Consider the following 21,189-nt stretch of genomic DNA (forward strand, 5'->3'; position numbering starts at 1 on the left):
TAAGACATTGTTCAACCAGCAATTTTGACATGAGGTGTGTTATCTGAACAATCATTTGTGTAAGAGATATGTAATACGAACAACCATTTATGGGACAACTTATTTGACAACCAAAATATATAAAGAAAAATATGTATTAACACAAATATCAAAGTAAAAGAGAAAGAAAGTAAAAACACAATGTGAAAATGAAAGAGAAAGTTGTCACAAATTTCTCAAAACATAATGTGAGCATCAGAGAGAAAGTGTCACAAAAGTTATCATAAAATTGTTGTACAAATATCATTTCTCTTTTGATATTGTTAGTCTAATCACTTTCATCAAGTTTTGAATTCAAAACCCACGATTATGTATGCAAACTTCATTTGATGTTTACCACTTCATTTATGTATAAAAAATTATTTATTTTCGTTTTCATTTTAATATTTTTTTTTGACAAAAACAAAACGATATTCATTGATCCAAATCAATAGAGTGCATCATTCAACACTTTATGATTTCAATATTATTATCCTTTATTATAAAAGCTAGAGTTGTTTGGCTACAATGTTTGCCCTAATTCATCATATTTTGCCCTAATGCCTAGCATTTTTCCCTCCTAAACAAGTATTAATTGCTACTCTAATCTCACCGTTCAAACTCTATTTTCACATTTGATCACACCCATTGATTCAAACTCTAAAAATGTTTCCTCATATAACTTCGTTAATGCAATTAAAGACGTATTAAATGTTAATCAATTCATTCAACAATCCCCTACACTAATTGTTAATCAAAAAAATCATAAACATCCATTAAAATGAACTTATATCAATTGGTCACGAAAAATAAAAGCTAGACTTCTTTGGCTACCATGTTTGCCCTAATTCACCCTATCCTTTATTATAAAAGCTAGAGTTGCCAAGCTATCATATTTGCCCTAATCACCCCCTCTTTTTCCCTCCTAAGCAATTAAATGATCTTAGCCGTTTATGTGAATTCCTTGCTAATCTAATCTCAGCCGTTGATTCAAATGATATGTTTTAAACTACTCATTTCCTATCTCATACAGATGCGTCATAATGTCCATTAAAATCGTAGTTAATGCCAATCAAATCACCATAACTCCCAACGATTAGTAAACTTTTCTATTTAAGGAATCATATCGTATGTATTCATTTAGTGAGTAAAATCGTAACTACTCATTTCCTTTCTCATACAAATGTGTCATAATGTCCATTAAAATCGTAGTTAATGCTAATCAAATCACCATAACTCTCAACGATTAGTAAACTTTTCTATTTAGGGAATCATATCGTATATATTCATTTAGCAAATAAAATCGTAGTTAATGCCAATTAGTGCCCTGATCACCCCCTTTTTCCCTCCTAATCAATTATATGATCGCTGCCATTGATGTATTCATTAATCAATGCAAATAATGCAAATAAAATCGTAACTACTCATTTCCTATCTCATACAGATGCGTCATAATGTCCATTAAAATCGTAGTTAATGCCAATCAAATCACCATAACTCTCAACGATTAGTAAACTTTTCTATTTAGGGAATCATATCGTATGTATTCATTTAGCGAATAAAATCGTAGTTAATGCCAATTAGTGCCCTAATCACCCCCTTTTTTTCCCTCCTAATCAATTATATGATCGCTGCCATTGATGTATTCATTGTTGGTTACCGTGGTTGATGGAAAACTATCTTGCAAATGATGCAAGGAATGCAAAAGCGTTGTTTCGAGGTAAATATGCCGCTTTTTATATGAAACATATCAATGCAAATAATTAAATTGGATTATAACTGATATCATTAATCGATCCATTGTAGGTTCAAGCTGCATGTCATTGTCATGGATGATTCTGGCTCGACAACATTTGTTCTCTTTGATCGTATTGTCACCCAGTTCATGGGAAGGAATGTCCAAGACTTGATTGCAGAAATTAACAAGGTTGCTTTCTTATTCTTAGTTTTATATTTTATATGCAGATTCAAGTCAACACTAATCACTACAAACTCCCATTTGCTTGGTGCAGCCTGAGAACAAGTCAATTGGTTATCCTATTGATTTCAACTTTTTTGTGGACAAAAAATGCTCTTTAAGGTGGAGGTTAGTGATGGTAATATCAATAGGAAGTGGAGGAACTATGGTGTCAAAAGGGCTACTGATGATGTTGAAGTCATCAATGAATTCATCAAGAAATACAATCTCAAGGTTTTTTTTTTGTTTATATTTTTTTGTACTGTCAAATTGGTATGGATTCTTGCGCATGTCGTTATATATTAGAATTTTGACACGGAAGAAACTGTCTTTTTAACAGGATTCAACTGATGATGATGGTGTTGATAAGGAATTAGAGTTGACTGCGCTGGGTAGTGATGCCAATAATTTGGTGAGAAATTTATAAGCAGACTAATTGATCTTATGCCTTTTTTAGCATCCTGATGGCCGAATTATATCAAGTCTAATATTTTTAAACATTTCAGTCACTTTTGCGCAATCACAACTATATGAAAATTAATCGTTTTGCATATATCCTCTCTCAGGTGGGGTGTAGCATTACTACAAATACCTTTGTCAACATGCTGCAGGTTTCAAAGATGATTTCTGTAGTATTTCCTTCCCACGAACATATAACTGTCTACTACGTTTTAAATGTATAGTTTTTTTCATATAATGTCACAAGAAATTTATAGAATCCTCCTAACCGTTTTCTTATGACTTTACAAAGCAATACGCGGTTAAAACTTTTAATTGCTGCAATTAATAGGAATTACTACCAATTGATTTACAGTGATCATTTACATTAAAAACTTTCTATAAAGCCATACGCGGTACAAGTGAAAATTTCCATGAATTATTTCTTATGACTTTACAAAGCAATACGCGGTTAATGCTTTTAATTGCTGCAATTAATAGGAATTACCACCGTTTGATTTACAAGGGCCATTTACATTAAAAACTTTCTATAAATCAATGTGCGGTGCAAACGAGAATGTCCATGAATTAACGTTGTGAGTATTTACAAAGCAATACGCGGTTAAGGCTATTAATTGCTGCAATTAATAGGAATTAATACCAATTGATTTACAATTGTCATTTACATTAAAAACTTGAGTAAATTACACTCACCTCCCCTTAAAGATGCTTGAATTACACTCCCCTCCCCTCTTATGTTAAAATACACACTCCCATCCCCATCCCCTCTTATTCAAAACATATTAGAAATTTTTTCACTCCCCTCCCCTGAGAGAAGCTTGAATTACATTACCCTCCCCTCTTATGTTAAAATCTACACTTTACTCTCTCAATATTTTTTTTTTATTTCTAATAATCTAGCAAAAAAATAATAATCTAACACAATTCGAAAAAAATAGTATTGCGATTCTATTTTAATATAATAAAAATTTGAATACATATTTTTTTGCTATTTTTTATTCATAATTTCATTAACATGTAGTTTTAAACTATGTTATAAAATATGAACAACCCAAAATAAAATTAAAATATGTGAAAAATTACTAAACACAATAAAACATGGTTATTTAAAAGTTAATTTTATACCACAAATTATAAAATCAATAGCAAAATATTTAAATTTAATTATCATTGACATTTAAATTATAAAGAAATGAATTAATTTTTCTTAAATGGTGATTCAAAATTAATGTATATCATAAAAATATTTATTTATATTAAAATAGATTAAAGTGTAGTGCATGTTTAATTATTAAGGGAGGGGGTTGTAATTCAAGCATCTTATAAGGGATGAGAGTATAAATTTTACTTTTCAAGGGAGGTGAGTGTATCTTTTAACGTAAGGGGGGAGGGGAGTGTAATTCAATCATCTTTGAGGGGAGGGGAGTGTAATTTACTCTAAAAAATTTCTATAAAGAGTTGTCTTCTCCCTATAACTTTGTGCAGATTTTTGATTCAAAGGGTGCGATATTCGGCGATGTACGCGTAAGTGAGTTTCTGTTTATATATTGAGGTCATATTTATACATCTAGCCATTATAAACTAACCTATTGGCGCTATATAATATATATTTTAATTTTTTTGCTGTTTTGCTTTTTTTCAATTCCAGTAATTTATACGATTGAGTTTCAAACCTTTTTGTTATGTATGCTACCATTTCATTTTGTTATGTATGATATAAAACTTCTATCGCCAATGTATGGTTACATTGTTTTTATTGTTCCGATCAACTTTTACGTGGTTGGACCCGTGCGGTAGCACGGGTCGTTGGTCTAGTTATTAGGGTAATGTTAACCAGTGCCCCCGGGACACTGGTTAAGGAGTCAAATGTGGTAAGTATTACATTGAAACTTGTGCTGTCAACTTTTCAAAAGTATAAAAAAATGTTACTTTCATTTTATTACTTTATTTTTTTAGTTTCCTTAACATAACCTTTTTTTTTTATATATAAAATAACACCCATTTTACCTATAAAATAAATAGAACTCATCCAAATACAAAAGAGAAATTCAAGACACACACAGTTTCCTTTTTGTCAATATCCATAAAAAGAAGAAAAACTCCAAAAACCATGTTCATTCAATGTCCGCTTTCCAAAAAGGAAATTGCAACATTTGTGAAAAGAACTCCTAAAAAACATTTGTAAAAAGAAAATGAAACAAAAAGAATGAATTATCAAATTTTCACATACAATTTTAATATCAAAATTCAGCCATAATTTAAATAGTTAATACAGATTAAATTTTTAATTAATAAGTAATTAGTTATCTTAGATAAATGAATACAAAAAATGTTATAAAACATTATCATCAATTGTGCTCCCTCCGTCCCATAATAAGTGAGCCTTTTATAAAAAATATTGTAACAAAACAACCGACTCATTTCACTTTGTAATGCAATATTAATTACTTTTTTTCAATTATAACTCTAATCTTTATATAATACAAAAGCATACTTCTATGGGAAAAAGTACATGTGGCATCTTCACATTCTTCATCACATTTAATGTTTTCTTATCACCCAATCAAATTAAATTATGACTCATTTGTTTTTTTATTAGCCAATCAAGATGGACAATGACTCATTAAGTTTTCATCAACCAATCAAAATTGATCAAGCCATGATTTTTTTTCCCTATATATAGACAATTTTTTTTCATTATTTTCATGTGTCTCTTCCCCCATCAACAAATCATTATTTTTTTCATTATTTTTTATGTGTTTTGAAATCATAGAAGTTTAATCAATTGGTCGTAGATTATGGGGTTGATTTTCTTTTTTATTTGTATCTAATTGTTAATTTTTTTTTTGAAGGATTGTATCTAATTGTTAATGGATAATGTTACTTTCCCAGGATCTCATTGGAGAGCATGTGTCTACATTCTACGACTTCAAGATGTTCAACATCAACAATATAATTTTTAGTCAAGACAATGTTTTGTATTTGATATAGAATCAAGATGTTAGAGTTTAGATACCTTAGGTTTATTGAATATTATTTAATGAATTTATATGTCGATAAACTAATCTCAATAAATTGATTTAGCCTTTATCTATATCTATTTTATGAATTTTTGTCTTGCACAAAAACGTATATTACACATGAACTCTTATTTGATGAATCCTACACATGAACTCTTATTTGATGAATCCTAATTGATGATTTTAAATACATCTCCGGACATGTTAAACATCATCATAAAGGTTGCATACAATTGGTTCACATCATCTAATTTGGACAAACCTTTTTTAATAAGAAGACATCTTAAATCATCATGTTTTACTATGACGGCTTTTCACTTATCATAGTTTCTTCAATAGAATGTATCAAAAGCTTCAATCAACCATTGAGCAATATACATGGTTTCTTTTTTATTTCTTTTGACCATATATGAGATAATACACAATCCTTTAAGTGTCATTTCATCTTATTTATTTGACAATCAATATATGAGTTTTTCTCCTTTAATTTGTCAATTAGATAGTTACTATTAAATAATTTTTTTGTGGGGACTATTAAATAATATTGTTAATTTTGTTATCTACCCTTTATTATAAATATCATCCATTTGCAAGCAATTCCACCCACCATTTCAATCAAAAATTGTATTATTTTCAATCTTTTGTCTCAATGTCATGCCTTTTTTCTTTTTGTTTTTTTCTCCTTTCTAAGTTTCGCGTATTTGGTATTTTTAACAAGCCAAAATGTTTTTTTTTTTAGAAAAAAAATCCATTTAATATAGTTCTCAAATATAACACAAAATGAATTACATTAACACAAAATTTTCATGTATTTTTGTATACTTAATAATTTAATATAGTTCTCAAATATAATTATTTTCGCATTTATTAAGGATAATATAATGATAAAGCAATTTAAGAGTAATTAATATGTCATTTAAATTACAATGATTATATAAAGGTTAAAATGTGTCATTTAATTATTTAGAATGAAAATGCCTCATTTGGTGGATCAGACAGGAAACTGAAAAAAATTAAATGATAGCGTGAATTATAACCCTTAATTAAAGGAAACAACTAAACACTACCAAAAAAAAAAAAGGAAACAACTAAACCAAAAAAAAAAAAGATGGAAACAAACAAATATTGAAGTAGTATATTATAACAAATAAATGGAAGACATTTAAAATTTAAATAGTTTGATTTTCCTATCTGTATAGAAAAAATGAATTATTTGAATCTTTTAACCTTTTAATTAATGTTTTATATTCATTTGTTTTAAGGGAATATTTAATTTACATAAAAAAGTTTTTGACAAATTCACAAAAAAAAAATATTTAAATTTTGATTTTTTTTTGAATGGATAAAATTTTGAAATTTATATTTTTATAATTTAAAATAATTATATTTTATGTGTCATTTTAATTGGGTTGATCCAATAAATATTAAACTTTGTCATTTAATAGGTCAGACAAACTTTGTCATTTTATGTGTCTCTTATTAAGTTTCTACTTTGCTGCTTTTTCTATTAAAAATGCATTTATGTGCTACTTGAACTCTTAGAGAATGATTAAAATTTTAGTCTTTTGTATTTCTTACAAAATAGGAGTACTTTTTGTCCACGTTTTGATTTGGTCTACGTAGTTGAAAACATTGTTGGATGAAAATAAAATTATAATGTTGGATTAAATTTAAAACATTCCTGAAAATATGTTGTGTTTTAGCTTTTTAATTTGATTTTAAAGTTGAAAACAAAAAAAATATATTATTGTCTAAAAAAACCGCACCAACCGATCCAATCCAAACCGGATTGGTTTGGTTTGGATTTTATTTTAAAAGTCAACCGAACCAAACCAAACCACGTACTTATTTATCTTGCGGTTCAGATGAATTTTACCCTTAAAACCGAACCAAACCGCACCGCGAACACCCCTACTAATACTAATAATAGCATTCCTAATCAAGATTGGTTTTGCTAATAATGAGTTGACTCAATTTCAAGGGTGTGGATTCAATCTCCGCTATTAGAGTGAAGATCTCTTTGACAAGGGATCTCTAAAATTTTTGTAAGTGCTTATTGAGTCATGAGATATGTCCTGACCTTGATGTGTCCTAAATTTTTTTTATGTAAAATTAAAGTCTATTTGCCAGATTCTAATGGAATTTTTTTTGTCAAATAATAATAACAAAGATAATTTAAAAGGAGAATCGAATGATATCTAAAATTAAATTTTACCAATAACTTGGTAATTTTTCAAATTTCAATTTTACGAATTTCCTACAATGTTTATCTTAATTTTTTTTAAAATTATGTCATATGTTTTAATAACAAATGCACGTAATTGTCAAAAAAAAAATAACAAATGCACGTAAATGTGTTTTAATATATAAAAAAAACTTTCTATATTATAAAGATTTGGCTTCAGAGAATACAAAAGTACACGTGTACATATATGGTGCTTAAGCTCACTAAATGTTATCAAACTAATCCACATCAGCATGTACATTTTCAGTTTTTTGTGAGAAAGGAATGCATTAATATGATATTTAAGATTAGACATTTATCATATCATTAGTCAACTATGCATTTATCCTATAAGATATCCATACATTGATGATATCACAAAATTAAAGGGGTAATTGATGTTTTTCTTTTTTGAGGGGAAGGAGGTAATTGAGGTTATTTAAGTGATTTTTATTTTATAAAATATTGTTTCTAACTTTCAACATTTTCACACTGTTTCAAAATTCAACGTTCATTCTAAAATTTGAAATTCTTCTCGAATTTTCAAATCCCTTTTTCGTTGAGTGGAGAGTTTGGTTTTCGATTGTGTCTTCCTTCAATATACATTGACATCTAAATGTAAATTTTACATATCATATTTGTAATTTTTTTTTCTAAATTAAAAGCATAATTTAAAGAGAATATATGACGTCTCAACTAGACTTTATTCATTTTTGCTTATATATATATATATATATATATATATATATATTAAATTATTAAAAAAAGGGGGAGATACAAATACAAATTAGGGGGACATAAACCTACCTCAGTAAATCCACGCAAAAGTGTAGGTCGACCCTAAACGGATAATACAAAAAATTAAAACAACACAAGTGGGTCAGCTTCTAATTAATCCTAAAACTAATCAAAGGTTTTGCGTATATATGTAACACATCAAATTATTTCCCTAATTTATCTATCATATATTTTTTTAATAAGCATGTATTTTGTCAACTCAACATATCATATTAGCGTTTTTCCATTTTTAGATTCCTCCAAAGACCAAAAATGAAGGAATTTAAAATAACGCAAAAAAATAAAATGATTTTTTTATATTTAATATAAAAAAATTAAGCTAATGATATTAAAAAACTAACAAAATATTTCATCATAATGTTTGAAGTTATGAGGGAGTCTTCAATGGGTTGGATCTTCATATTTGGCTAAGAGAAACCCCACAAATGAGATTGACACACCCCTGAAAAAAATGAGATTGACACCACATCTCACTTATATGTTACTCAATATGTACTTTTGCATCTAATGTGTAGAAGTTTAACTCACACACGACACATTAACATCTCTCCCTTAAGCGTGAGACTCTTTGTATCTATGTTATGGTGAAATAACCAAATAAGGCCATTTCGTAGAGAGATGTTTTCACTCATTTATTTCATGAGAAGAGAAAAAATAAAGTAGAAAAAGAAATCAGATGAAAAAAGAATTTGAACATGAGAGAAAAAGTAAGGGAGAATAGTGAGTTGTTGGTAATTTTATGGGTTTGTTACGTTGAAGAAAATTGAGATAATTTAGTAATTATGCTATCAAAGTATCAAACTCATTAAAAAGTCAACATCAATTTAAAATGTCTAATAAACATCTACAATTTTCATTTTTCAGATTCCACCAAAGACCAATAGTGAAGGAATTTAAAATAATAAATGTTGAATAAAAATATATATTGCCTTGACAAAAAAAATTGCATGAAAATGAATGACGTCCAACATCTAAATGTTAAGATTAAAAATATTAAAAAAAATAACACGCAAAACTAACAAAACAAATTATCATAATGTTGGAATTCCAGTGTAGCCTACATTAGGTTATATTGTAACATTATGCTAAGAGAAACCACCAAAATTAGATTGATACCACATTTTCATACAATTTTTTTAGTTCATATCACTTATATGTTATTCAACATCTTCTCTTTTCTCCATTATAATTTTAACTCACATTTGACATATTAACATCTCTCTCTCAAGTGTGCGAGTCTCCACTTCTGTAATTATGTGACATAGGCAAATAAGGTCAAATGAAGGCACAACATGGTCATAAAGATGGGATGGTAATAATTAAATGGCTTAAATATGTTATTCGTCCCTGCAAATAGGGGTCGCTTAAAATTTCATCCCTGCAATCGCTAATCCTTTTTTTTTTGCCCTTGCAAAGTTTAATCGGTTAAAAATTCGTCCCTTGACCAAGTTAATGACTGCCACGTCATCAAATTAACAAAATGGCATGGGAATTGAGGAAAATACCCCTGGCTTATTTTTTTTTTGTTTTTTTTTCCTTCAAAAAAAAATTCAGTTTTTACCCCAATTTTTTTTACGATTTTTTCCCGAAAATTTTTCAGTTTTAATTTTAACAGTTTTTTTCCGAATTTTTTTTTGACCTTTAATTATTTTTCAGATTTTTTTAATTTAAAAAGAATTTTCAAAATTTCGAATTTTTTTTTTTTTTGAAGGAAAAAAAAAATTAGCCCAGGGGTATTTTCGTCAATTCCCATGCCATTATGGTAATTTTGATGACGTGGCAGTCATTAACTGGGTCAAGGGACGAATTTTTAACTGATTAAACTTTGCAGGGGCAAAAAAAAAGGATTAACGATTGCAGGGACGAATAACATATTTAAGCCTAATTAAATAGAAGGAGGTTTATATTTCTTACTTTTATGAGAAGAGAGAAAGGAAATTGAAAAAGAAAGAAGATGAAAAATAAATTTGAGATTGAGATAAATGATACAGGTAAAAAAAAAAAGAATTGTGTATTTGTCGATGAGGTTATAAGAAATAAAGTGAGTTGCTGGTAATTTTATAGGTCTATCGAAGAAGTTTGATATTTTTGGGTAATTAATAAGCACGAATTATGTCAACTCAACATTCTACGTGAGAATTTTTCTATAGTTAAATCCAACCAATGATCAAAAGTGAAGAAATTTGAAATAATATAGATTGATTAAAAAATAGTGCATGAAAATGAATAACATCCAAAAACTTATATTTAATATAAAAATGAAATAAATGACATCAAAAAACTAACAAAATAGTTAATCATAATGTCCGGAGTTTTGAAGAAGACTAAAATAGGTCAGAACAACACATTAAGCTAAGTGCGACTATAAAAGTGAGATTGACACCACATCATCACCAAAATCTTAACACATTAGTTATATTGATCATCTCACGTATCTATTTCTTAACAATTGACACATTAACATATCTTCGTTAAATGTGAGACTCTCTTCGTTTGAGATCTGGTGACATAGCCAAATAAAGCTAGACGAAGGCAAAACATAGTAAAAAAGGTTGCTTGATGGTGGTTTCATGGAAGGAGATTTATGTTTGCACATTTAATGAAAAAGAGAGAAAGAAAAATAGAAAAAGAAATAATATGAAAAAGAAATTTGAACATGAGAGAAATGATAACGGAAAAAAAGTAGTGTGTGTTTTGTCCGTGGAAATATTAAGAAAAGAGTGTGTTAGTGATAATTTGATGGGTTATTTGAAGGAGTACGAGATTTATGAGTAATTATTTCACCAAAAAATAGACTCAATAAAAAAACTCCACATCAATTTAAAATGTCTAATAAACATGTACACATGTACTTTATCAACTCATCATAACATATATGTAGTTTTCTATTGTTCAATCTCATCAAAGATCAAAAGTGAAGATATTTGAAATATAGAGGTTGGATAAAAAAATTGAATGAAATCGAACGACATCCAAAAATATACATTGAATATTAAAAAATTAAGATATTATATTAAAAAAATAAAAAAATTAAATAATTCATCATAATATTTGTAGTTATAAGGGAGCCTACAATGAATTGAATCATCACATTTGACTAATAAAACTCCAGAAGTGAGATTGACGTCACATCTTCACCTAAAACCTCAAGACATTAGGCATATTATCAATTCATTCATATGTTGCTCAATATATATTATTGCATCCAAAAGAGAAGTTTAACTCACATGACACATTAACATATCTCCCTTAAGGTTAGGAATCTCTGTGTATGTGATATAGTGAGATAGCGAAATCAGATCAAAGATACAACATCGTAAAAAAATTTGGTTGGTGGTGGTTTCATAGAGGAGTGTTTTTGTTTGTTTCTTTCATGCGAAGAAAGAAAGTAAATTAAAAAAAGAAAGAAGATGAACAAGGAATTTGAACATGAGAGAAATTACGAGGGAACAAACTAAGGAAAGTATGTTTTACCCATGAGAGTATAGGTAATATAGTGAGTTACTGATAGTTTATGGATTTGTTGAAGGCGTTGGCGATTGCTGGTAATTATGCTACCAAAATATTAGACTCATTAAAAAAATACCACATCAATTTAAACTGTCTAATAAACATGTATTTTGTGACCTAAAACATCTATATTTTCCACTATGATTCCACCAAACACCAAAAGTAAAGAAATTTATAGTAACAAAGGTTGAATAAAAAAATTGCATGAAAGCGAATGACATCTAAAAATTAAAATTTAAGGCTAAAAATTCAACAAATGACAGCCAAAAACTGAAACAAAAAAATCATCATAATATTATGTCTTCTGTGGAAGCCTATAATGGGTTGTATCATCACATTAGACTAAGACCAATCATATAAGTGAAATTGATATTGCATCAATCGTAAGATATTAGATATATGAGTCACCATACTTATATGTTGCTCAACATCTATTCTTGCATATAATGTGAAATTGTTACTCACAGTTGACAAATTAACATCTCTCCACTAAGTATCATAGTTTCTGTATACGTGAACCACTACCAAGAACCGCTCCCCCACAAATGTTGAACCGGGATATGATACCGTCGTTAGACCTTCAAGGGGAGACATCACTGGTGTGGATCAGCACATTGGAGAAAGAACAACCACACAGGTGAGAATGATACCACATCTTCATTCAAAACTTTAAGGTTTAAGTATGTGTTTTTTTCCATTTGTTTGTTGTTCAACCTCCAATATTTTATCAAATCTTTAGCTTTAATCGATACATGATACATAATAATATTCTCTATGTCAAGTATAACCAAATTCTAGCCCGTGCTTGGCACGGGTGTCCAAACTAGTTAATACTACTTTCATCACTCCCATTTCATTATATTCTACTTTGCATTTATGGTAATAGTGAATGAATCAATATTTGACAAAAACACTTAAAACTATTTTTTTCTCTCATTCACTTTTACATTTTTCTTAATATGTGTGAAATGAGCAAATAACTCGCTTAATCTAGAACGAAGGGGTTATTCCCTTTGGTTACATTTATGAGCAAATAACTCACTTTATTTGATTTATTTTAATTCTAAAATTTTGCCTTTTAGTGTGCCACGTGGCGTGAAATGATTGGGCCACGTGACACTCTGTTAGTTCTGTTTTTTTTTTTAACAAAAAGTTAACAGAGGGACCAATACCAATTTTTTTATAAAGTTTTTTTTTTTGTTAAAGATGCAAAAGCATCAGTTCATTGAAAATAAAAAGAGTACAAAGCAGAAAAGGGGGACCAAACCAAAACCTTTTTAGAAGGTTGTAAATCTATAGTTGGACATGCCCAACCTATTCCTAATGTACTCTCCCTTAATGAAGTCAGGGATATCGTTAAACCAAAAAAGATCAAAGTTAGATAAAGTGAGACCGAAATTAGCCAATCCGTCGGCACAAACATTACCTTCTCTATAAATATGAGAAGCAAAAAATCTCATGTTATGAGTAATTACTAAGCAGTTATACCATCTATTTCTAAGACTCCAAGGTATTATCATATTTGATTTGAAAGCTTGCAAGACCAGCTGAGAGTCAGATTCTAACCACACATTCTAGTAACCTTTTGAAGCAGCTAGCTCAATAGCAGTCATTACTGCAGATAACTCAGCAACAAGAGCATTACCATCTCCAAGACTTTGCGCAAAACAACCAACACAGCATCCTTCATTATTCCTAAAGATGCCACCAATAGAAGCTTTGACCGGATTTTTCACACAGGCACCATCAGTATTAATCTTTATCCAAGGGGTTAGAGGAGGTGTCCAAACAACTTCTCTTATAATTGGAGCTCTAGGTTTAACAGACACATTACATGCTTTCAGAATGCTGAATTCATGTATACTAATTGATGAAGATTTGACAGTGTTGTTACCTGACAGAGCAACTTTAGCAATGATAAGGTTGATGGCCGGTCTCCAACCTAAAAACTTATCTTGAAACCTGGACTGATTTCTGTTAAACCATATTACATTCAAGATATTAATGAAACAAGCTTTGATCACCACTTTACATTGAGGAGACCAATTCTTATTCATAATTATCCAAATATCATCCATTGAATTAATCTGAATAGAAGAGTTTAGAATGCTGCCAAACCAAGCCCAAAGATTCAATGCAAAGGCGCGTTCAAAGAACAAATGATATGTTGTTTCCGAGCAAGACTTGCAAACTGAGCACATGGAAGGAAAATAGCAGACTCTGAGTAACAAGTTCTCATCTGATGGTAACTTATTGTGCATTAGTCTCCAAACAACAAGAGATTTTGAGGGGGGAATATCAGGGCTCCAAATGGATTTGGCCCAATGAAAGTTTTGTCCAATACCTTGCTTAAACATATATGCCTCTTTGAAGGTTAAAATTCCAGTGTTGCAAGGTTTCCAGAGCAAAGTGTCCTCCCTAGTGTTTATAGGCAGTGTTACTTGCAAAGCTAGTCGCTTCAAAATAGGAAAAATTGATTTGACTTCAAAAGGAAAATTCCAGCTGACATCTCTGATGAAGTCACTCACTCTAGCTTTGAGATTGTGATGTAAATGAATTGGAATATCAAGTACAGAAACAAAAGGTTCACCACACCAAGGATCCAGCTAGAAGTAAATATCCTTACCTGTGCCTATGAGCCATCTGCTGTTTGCCTCAATGTTTGCATTTTCTGACTTAATGCTGCTCCACAAAGAAGAATAGATGTGGTGAGAAATTGTTCTTCTTCCTTTGAATACTCTACTTCTAAGGAGGACCGCCCAATCTTCATTTGAATTTTTAAGATCCCATCCCAATTTTAGATTTCCAGCTTCATTGAGCAAAGTAAGAGATCTAAGGCCCAATCCACCTTCTGAGACGGGTTTACAAGTCTTGTTCCAAGAAACTGTGACCAATTTTCTTTTGGAGCAGTCACCACTCCATATGAAATTCCTACACCAAGATTCCACTTCTTTGAGAAGAGCTGAAGGCCAAGAATAGATTGAGATTGAGTGTATCAGCATAACTGACTTCACTAGTAACACTCTTCATGCTATTGATAATAATGAAGCTTTCCATGCGCTAAGCTTAGATTTTATTTTGTCTGCAATGAGTTGGAGATGGATCCTCTTAGGTTTTCCTTTGAAAATTGGAACCCCTAGATAAGTAAAAGGAAGAGAGCCTTTGTTGAACCCTATCAAGTTTGTAATGTGGTCAATCCTAGCTGGGGAGATAGAACCGTAATAAACAGTAGACTTTGAAGGATTGATAAACTGACCAGATGCAGCAGCATAAGATTGAAAAAGATGCATAAGAGCCTGAATTGAGGATATCTTTCCTTTACAAAAGATCATTATATCATCAGCATAGAGAGAGTGAGAGGGGACTTGCACATACCTAGTACCTTTGATAAGCTCTAACTTACCTTGCTCCACAAGTTTGGATATGTTCCTGCTTAAGACATCTTCAGCAATGCAAAAGAGAAGGGGAGATAGCGGGTCTCCTTGTCTGACTCCCCTCTTGCAATGAAAGTAACAATTTTGCTTACCATTTACAGATATTGAAAGAGTAGCCGAGTGCAAAATCGTGTTAATCCAGGAACAAAACCTGTCATTGAAACCAAACCTATTCAAAACTTTCATTAAAAAACTCCATTCCAACGTATCGAAAGCCTTTGCCATGTCAACTTTGAAAGCAAGGTTTCCTGCAAAAGTTTTGTTGTGTAGCTGATTAATGGCTTCTGAAGTAACACAAATGCAATCTCTAATGTTCCTTCCCTGAATGAAACCCCTTTGCTCTGCAGAGATTATGTTTTTCATGATCGGAGCTAACCTATCTGCCAGAATTTTGGAGATGATTTTAAATTTGAAATTAGCAAGGGCTATTGGTCTAAACTGGCTAACAGTTATGGCATCAGGCACTTTGGGAATAAGGACAATTGTATTAGCATTGAAATTAGGAAGTATCCAGTCTTTGGTAAAAAACTCTAATAAGTGCATGGACTAAAGTCAAACAAAAAAGTGTAAGGACTAATAGCAAAAAGTGATGAAAGTGCATGGACCAAAGACACATTTAAACCAAAAATTAATCATAATTTTGAGTGTTATTAAACACAAATTTTATGTTCTTAAAAAAAAACACAAATTTTATGAGTTCAAATTGACCATAATTTTTTATATGAATATTTTAACACAAATTATGTTGAAATTAACCAATAATCAAACATAATTAATGATATATTATTGAATCTATGAATATACACGTAAGCTTATTTTTATAACATATCAATTATCAAAGTCTTCACCTCCCTTAAATCCAAGCAACAAAACAACAACACACACAGTTTTCCCCCTCTCTCTATACCACAAAAAAAGATAAAATAAATTAAATATTCTTCTTTCCTTTTTTTAACACAAAAATAAATAAATAAATTAGTTAAATTTCCATTTATAATTTAAATATTTTTAATTAATTTTCAACTTTCCCACTCTGTAATAAAAAAATAAAAAAAGTCTTCTTCAAAAGTCTTATCTCTTTCTTTCTATCTGTCTCAAAGCCAACTACATAAACAACAACAGAAAATCCAACTTCTTTCTTTCAAATCCTCCACACATTTCATTTCACTCATTCAAACAACTTTTCTTCAACAACAAAAAAACCAATTAACCAACACAAAAAAAAAACAACAACCTCAACAGAAACAAAAAATTCCATAGCCATAAACAAAAACAAGAAAACCAAATATTGTAAACAAAAAAAAAAAAACATTTCCGTCGCTTTTTCTTCCTCCGTCGCTAGAATCTCATCTCCGTCGTCGCTAGAACATTTTTTTCTGAAAAATTGAGAATCTTTTTGTTTCTTTGTGATTTTCAGAAAAGAACAACAAAAAAAAGTTGAATTAACAAATTTTTCGAAGAATTTTCGAAGATGTCGAGGTTTCAATTCTTCAACCGATCGAACACGATGCACACGTCATCAAAAGAACAATCACAGAAACCATTCAATGAATTTCTAGACCGGTCCGGTTCGTTAAGCAAATTCTACGGTTCAATGGAGTCAATGAAATCATCTCTACGTGGAAGAATGGTGAAGAAGCTCTGCACTTTATTCGAATCACCAACAACGACGACGACAAAAGAATTATCATCGTCATCGTCGTCGAATTTAAAACCTTCTTCCGAACCACGTGCGGCTTCGAAGTTAGGTCAGAAGCCGCGTTCTGGTTCGGAAGAAGATGAAGCGGGGATGTTGTTTCGGTTGGCGGATGCTGATGATCGGATTGTGGTGTATTTGACGAGTTTGAGAGGGATAAGAAGAACGTTTGAGGATTGTAATGCTGTTAAGATGATTTTGAAAGGGTTTAGGGTTTGGGTTGATGAAAGAGATGTTTCTATGGATCGTGCTTTCAGAAAAGAATTGCAGGTACCAAACCTTCTTTCTTCTTGTTCTTTTTATGACATGTCTGGAAATATTTAATGCATGTTTGATATTACGATAGATACGAGTCACCGTGAATTTGTATGATCATGTTGACTCGTTGTGATTCTGACTTACATACCCACAATTTTCTTAATGCATGTTTGATTATACTATAGATATGTTAGAGTCGCAGTGATTTTGTATGATCACGTTGACTCGTCTGGATAATCACGTTGACTCGTTGTGATTCTGACATACATACCTATGATTTTTTTTTTTTTTTGGTCTGGTGTAGAAATATTGATGTTATCTTTACTTATTTAATTATTTACTGATTTAAAGATTGTTACAATTTTTTTAACATATGGTGAAAAATGAGGGATATGAAATTTTGAAATGAAAAAAATAATCCAATTCCCTTTTTTTTAATTTAAATTTTGCTAAAAAAAATTCTCCCAGTTTTATTTTTTGTGCTCTTGCGTTTTGATTTTTAGTAGACAGGGTTTAAAATTGTTCTTGTGGTGGTGATTGTTGATGCATAATAAAGGATTTAATCCTCTAAATTCTGCATTTAAAGTTGTCACGAGGTCTTTGATGATTGGAATCATATTTGATGACCCACATATTGACTTTGCTGAATTTGACTGCATTTTGAAACTGAACAATGTGACAATGTTCATATCGAAGATTGCGTGATTGTGTGAATAATTAGAAAAGCTATGAATTTGGGAAATTGATTTGGTGTTGTAATCGCGTCACACAATTTTTTATTTAGACTCGGATCTAAATCAATGATAGTGATCATTTAAAACTGATTTTGTTATCGTGTAATGTCTGATATCAAATTAACAGCAGGAAAACCGGATCCATACAGTCTCGAATTTTTAACTGCGACCGTTGATCATTTTTGAAAGCTTGTTATAATATTTTCTTTTTGATGATATTATGTTTGTTAATATCCAGTATAGAACATAGTTTTATATAGTATGCTCTGTACAATTTTAACCTATGTCCATGTTTTGTCTTAATTTTGTCTATCAATTGTTGCTGCAGTCTGTGATGGGTGAGGAAAACGTGACACTACCTCAAGTGTTCGTTAGAGGAAAGTACATTGGTGGTGCTGATGTGATCAAATCTCTATTTGAAACTGGTGAATTGAAAAGGATTCTCGAAGGTTTTCCCAAGATGAAGCCTGGCTTTGTTTGCGAAAGTTGTGGCGATGCTAGGTTTATACCTTGTGAGAATTGCAGTGGGAGTAGGAAATTATTCGATGAGGACGAAGGGTTGTTGAAAAGATGCTTGGAGTGCAATGAGAATGGACTTGTAAGATGTCCTTGTTGCGCCTGTTCTGGAATGATGTTCTGTGAATATGAAAACGAGGGCGATGCTGTGTATCGATCCTTTATATTGTAAAATGTGGCGAAATATAGTCGAAACTGCGATGCTGTTGCAGAAACTTCAAAATCATTTATATTACAGAAGCGATTATGGTTGCAGCCCGGAATTTAAAACCATGACAGTGGTGTTTTTGCGCCTTGAACATCGTTTTGTTTTGTTCAAGTGCGTTTTTCTTTTTTTACTTTAACATTAAACATAACTGCAAAACTGGTATCATAATGTGCATATGTAAATATCAAATGATGTATAAGATTATGCAAACATCTATAGATAATGATAAAGAATGGAATGTCTTATTCCCTTTTTCCTCCTATTCTCTGATGTTGTGTTCCCATTACTCTTGTTTGTTTATGAATAAAATTGCAACTTGGACTTGTTTTATTTTTTTTATTCTTGAATAATAATGTTTTTTTTTTAATAATAATGTTTATGAGCCTGATGTTATTTTATAAGTAGATATTGTGAATTCATAGAGCACATAAGAAAGAAGGAAGAAAAGAACATTTGTTATTATTCTTTCCATGCCCATAAGCTTCAAATGATTCCACGTATTATTCTGCCTTTTCATGATAAACTAGCTAAAATTCTTGAAATGGGTTATTCATTTTATAATAAAAAACTTTCTATGATTTTGTTTTGTGGAAATAAAAGATGTATCGACAGTGTAAAATAGTTTTACATTGACATCTGATGAATCTCTTGTAATCCGCCAAATCACAAAGATGTTTTGAAATTCGTTGCATAACATGATACATTGATATGATTTTTTTATTGGACGGTAGTGTAAACTATTTTACATTGATGTATGCTCATTAAACTCCTTTTTTTTTTTTTTTTTTGAAGATTTTATAAATGTAACTTGTGTCATTTTTTGTGTTTGTTGATGGTATACAGTTCTGTTCCTCTTTCATAAGTCAACATTTTGGTTTGGGCCATTATTAAGGTTGTACGTAATATAGGTTTTGTCAAAAATAAAAGGTTGATATATTTGATGAGTGTTGTTAGCATTTTCTTTGTCGTAAAATAAACGTGGTGGTTTTGACACAATCATGGCTAATTTGTGATGGAATTTTCATATATAATGGTAGAATTATATGCTATAATATTAGTGTTTTCGTGTTTAGCAAGTTAAGGGTTAGATGATAAGTTACCCCTTTAGAAGGTTTCAAATCGAATTTAATGAACACATGTCACCACAATTAGGCGTTTCTTCATATTCATAATGAAGTGATTAAAGTGTCTAAGTGATTGAAGTGTCTAAGTGATTGAAGTGTCTTGATCACTCCTTAATAATTAAACAAATTAAGCTCATCTTAAAAAAATAAAAATAAATAAAGCTCCAATAATAATACTAAATGATTAAAGCCTACAAAGACGTAGATAGTCAAACATTTCACTCACATTTTTTTTCTTCATGTGGATCAAGTATGAGATATCATCTACGAGTAGGTGCAGAGACTAATCCCTAGAGACCTGAATTTAAAATTTTCATCTAATATGACATACGATATATTTTGTTCTATACACTTTCGTTGAATTTGCAAAAAGCACGCTTCTCTAAAATGTAAATTAACTATAAAAAGAACAAAAATGAACTAGATATTACCTAAAAAAATCCTAACATCATTTAAATAGTATTTAGATAACTGGTGTGAGGTATCTAAATTAAATAATTAGGATGGTGAGAGATTTTTTTTCCGAGTGTCAACCCTCCGAATTTTAAAGGAAGAGCCTTAAAATTGAAAACTGAGAAGATACTTTATTCTTGATTGTATATCCAAATATTTATCTATTTGTTTAAGGGAAATGCTAACTAGTGCTTCCGAGGCACGAATTAAGGAGAGTAATATAGAAATTTTGCATTGGGCAAAAAAACTCTTGTAATTTTGATGTAAATTGTGGACACTACTTGCCGACAGTTGAAAATTTTGAGCTCCGAAGTCTCAATCAAATTTCAAACCTAACTGTCGACAATGGACTTTGTAGGTGAGATGCCTTGAGATTACTCCCTTCGTCCCGGAATATCTGACCCATTTTCTAAAAAAAAGTGTCCCAAAATAACTGAGCCATTTCAATTTTCAATACAACTTTCATTATTCCCAATACAATATAACTCTAATTAATACTACTTTCATCATTCCCAATACAATATATTCCACTTTTCCCTTTATTTATATATTTTTCTTAATCTGTGTGAAAAACCAAAATGGCTCAAATAAAACGGGACGAAGGGAGTATGACATAAAAAAGGTTTCAAAAAATAACATTATCATGTTTAAAGTTTGTGTGTCTTACCATATAATTTTGCATGATGTTAAATTCCCCATTTTAACACATTGTTATTTGTTGCTGTTATTAGCTATAAATTCTTGTGTCAACACAGGTTGTGGAAGCTGTGAATCAATGGT

At 30.4% G+C, this 21,189-nt stretch overlaps 1 protein-coding gene and 1 long non-coding RNA gene across 2 annotated transcripts; both read left to right on the forward strand.

The window, feature by feature from the left end:
• Positions 1-1,828: 1,828 nt before the first annotated feature.
• LOC146935742 (uncharacterized) lies at positions 1,829-2,538 on the forward strand. Its single transcript, XR_015033102.1, has 3 exons — positions 1,829-1,945; positions 2,031-2,209; positions 2,316-2,538. It is a non-coding gene; the product is annotated as an uncharacterized LOC146935742 (long non-coding RNA).
• Positions 2,539-16,549: 14,011 nt separating this feature from the next.
• On the forward strand, positions 16,550-19,094 carry LOC146935743 (uncharacterized). Its single transcript, XM_085750835.1, has 2 exons — positions 16,550-17,386; positions 18,437-19,094. Exons 1-2 carry the CDS (start codon positions 16,892-16,894, stop codon positions 18,794-18,796), a joined length of 855 nt encoding a protein of 284 aa, XP_085606961.1. The 5' UTR covers positions 16,550-16,891; the 3' UTR covers positions 18,797-19,094.
• Positions 19,095-21,189: the final 2,095 nt, after the last annotated feature.

The sequence above is a fragment of the Medicago sativa genome, chromosome 3 (assembly GCF_051527215.1).
Source record: "Medicago sativa cultivar Bolivia chromosome 3, Bolivia_mono, whole genome shotgun sequence".
Lineage (NCBI taxonomy): Eukaryota > Viridiplantae > Streptophyta > Magnoliopsida > Fabales > Fabaceae > Medicago > Medicago sativa.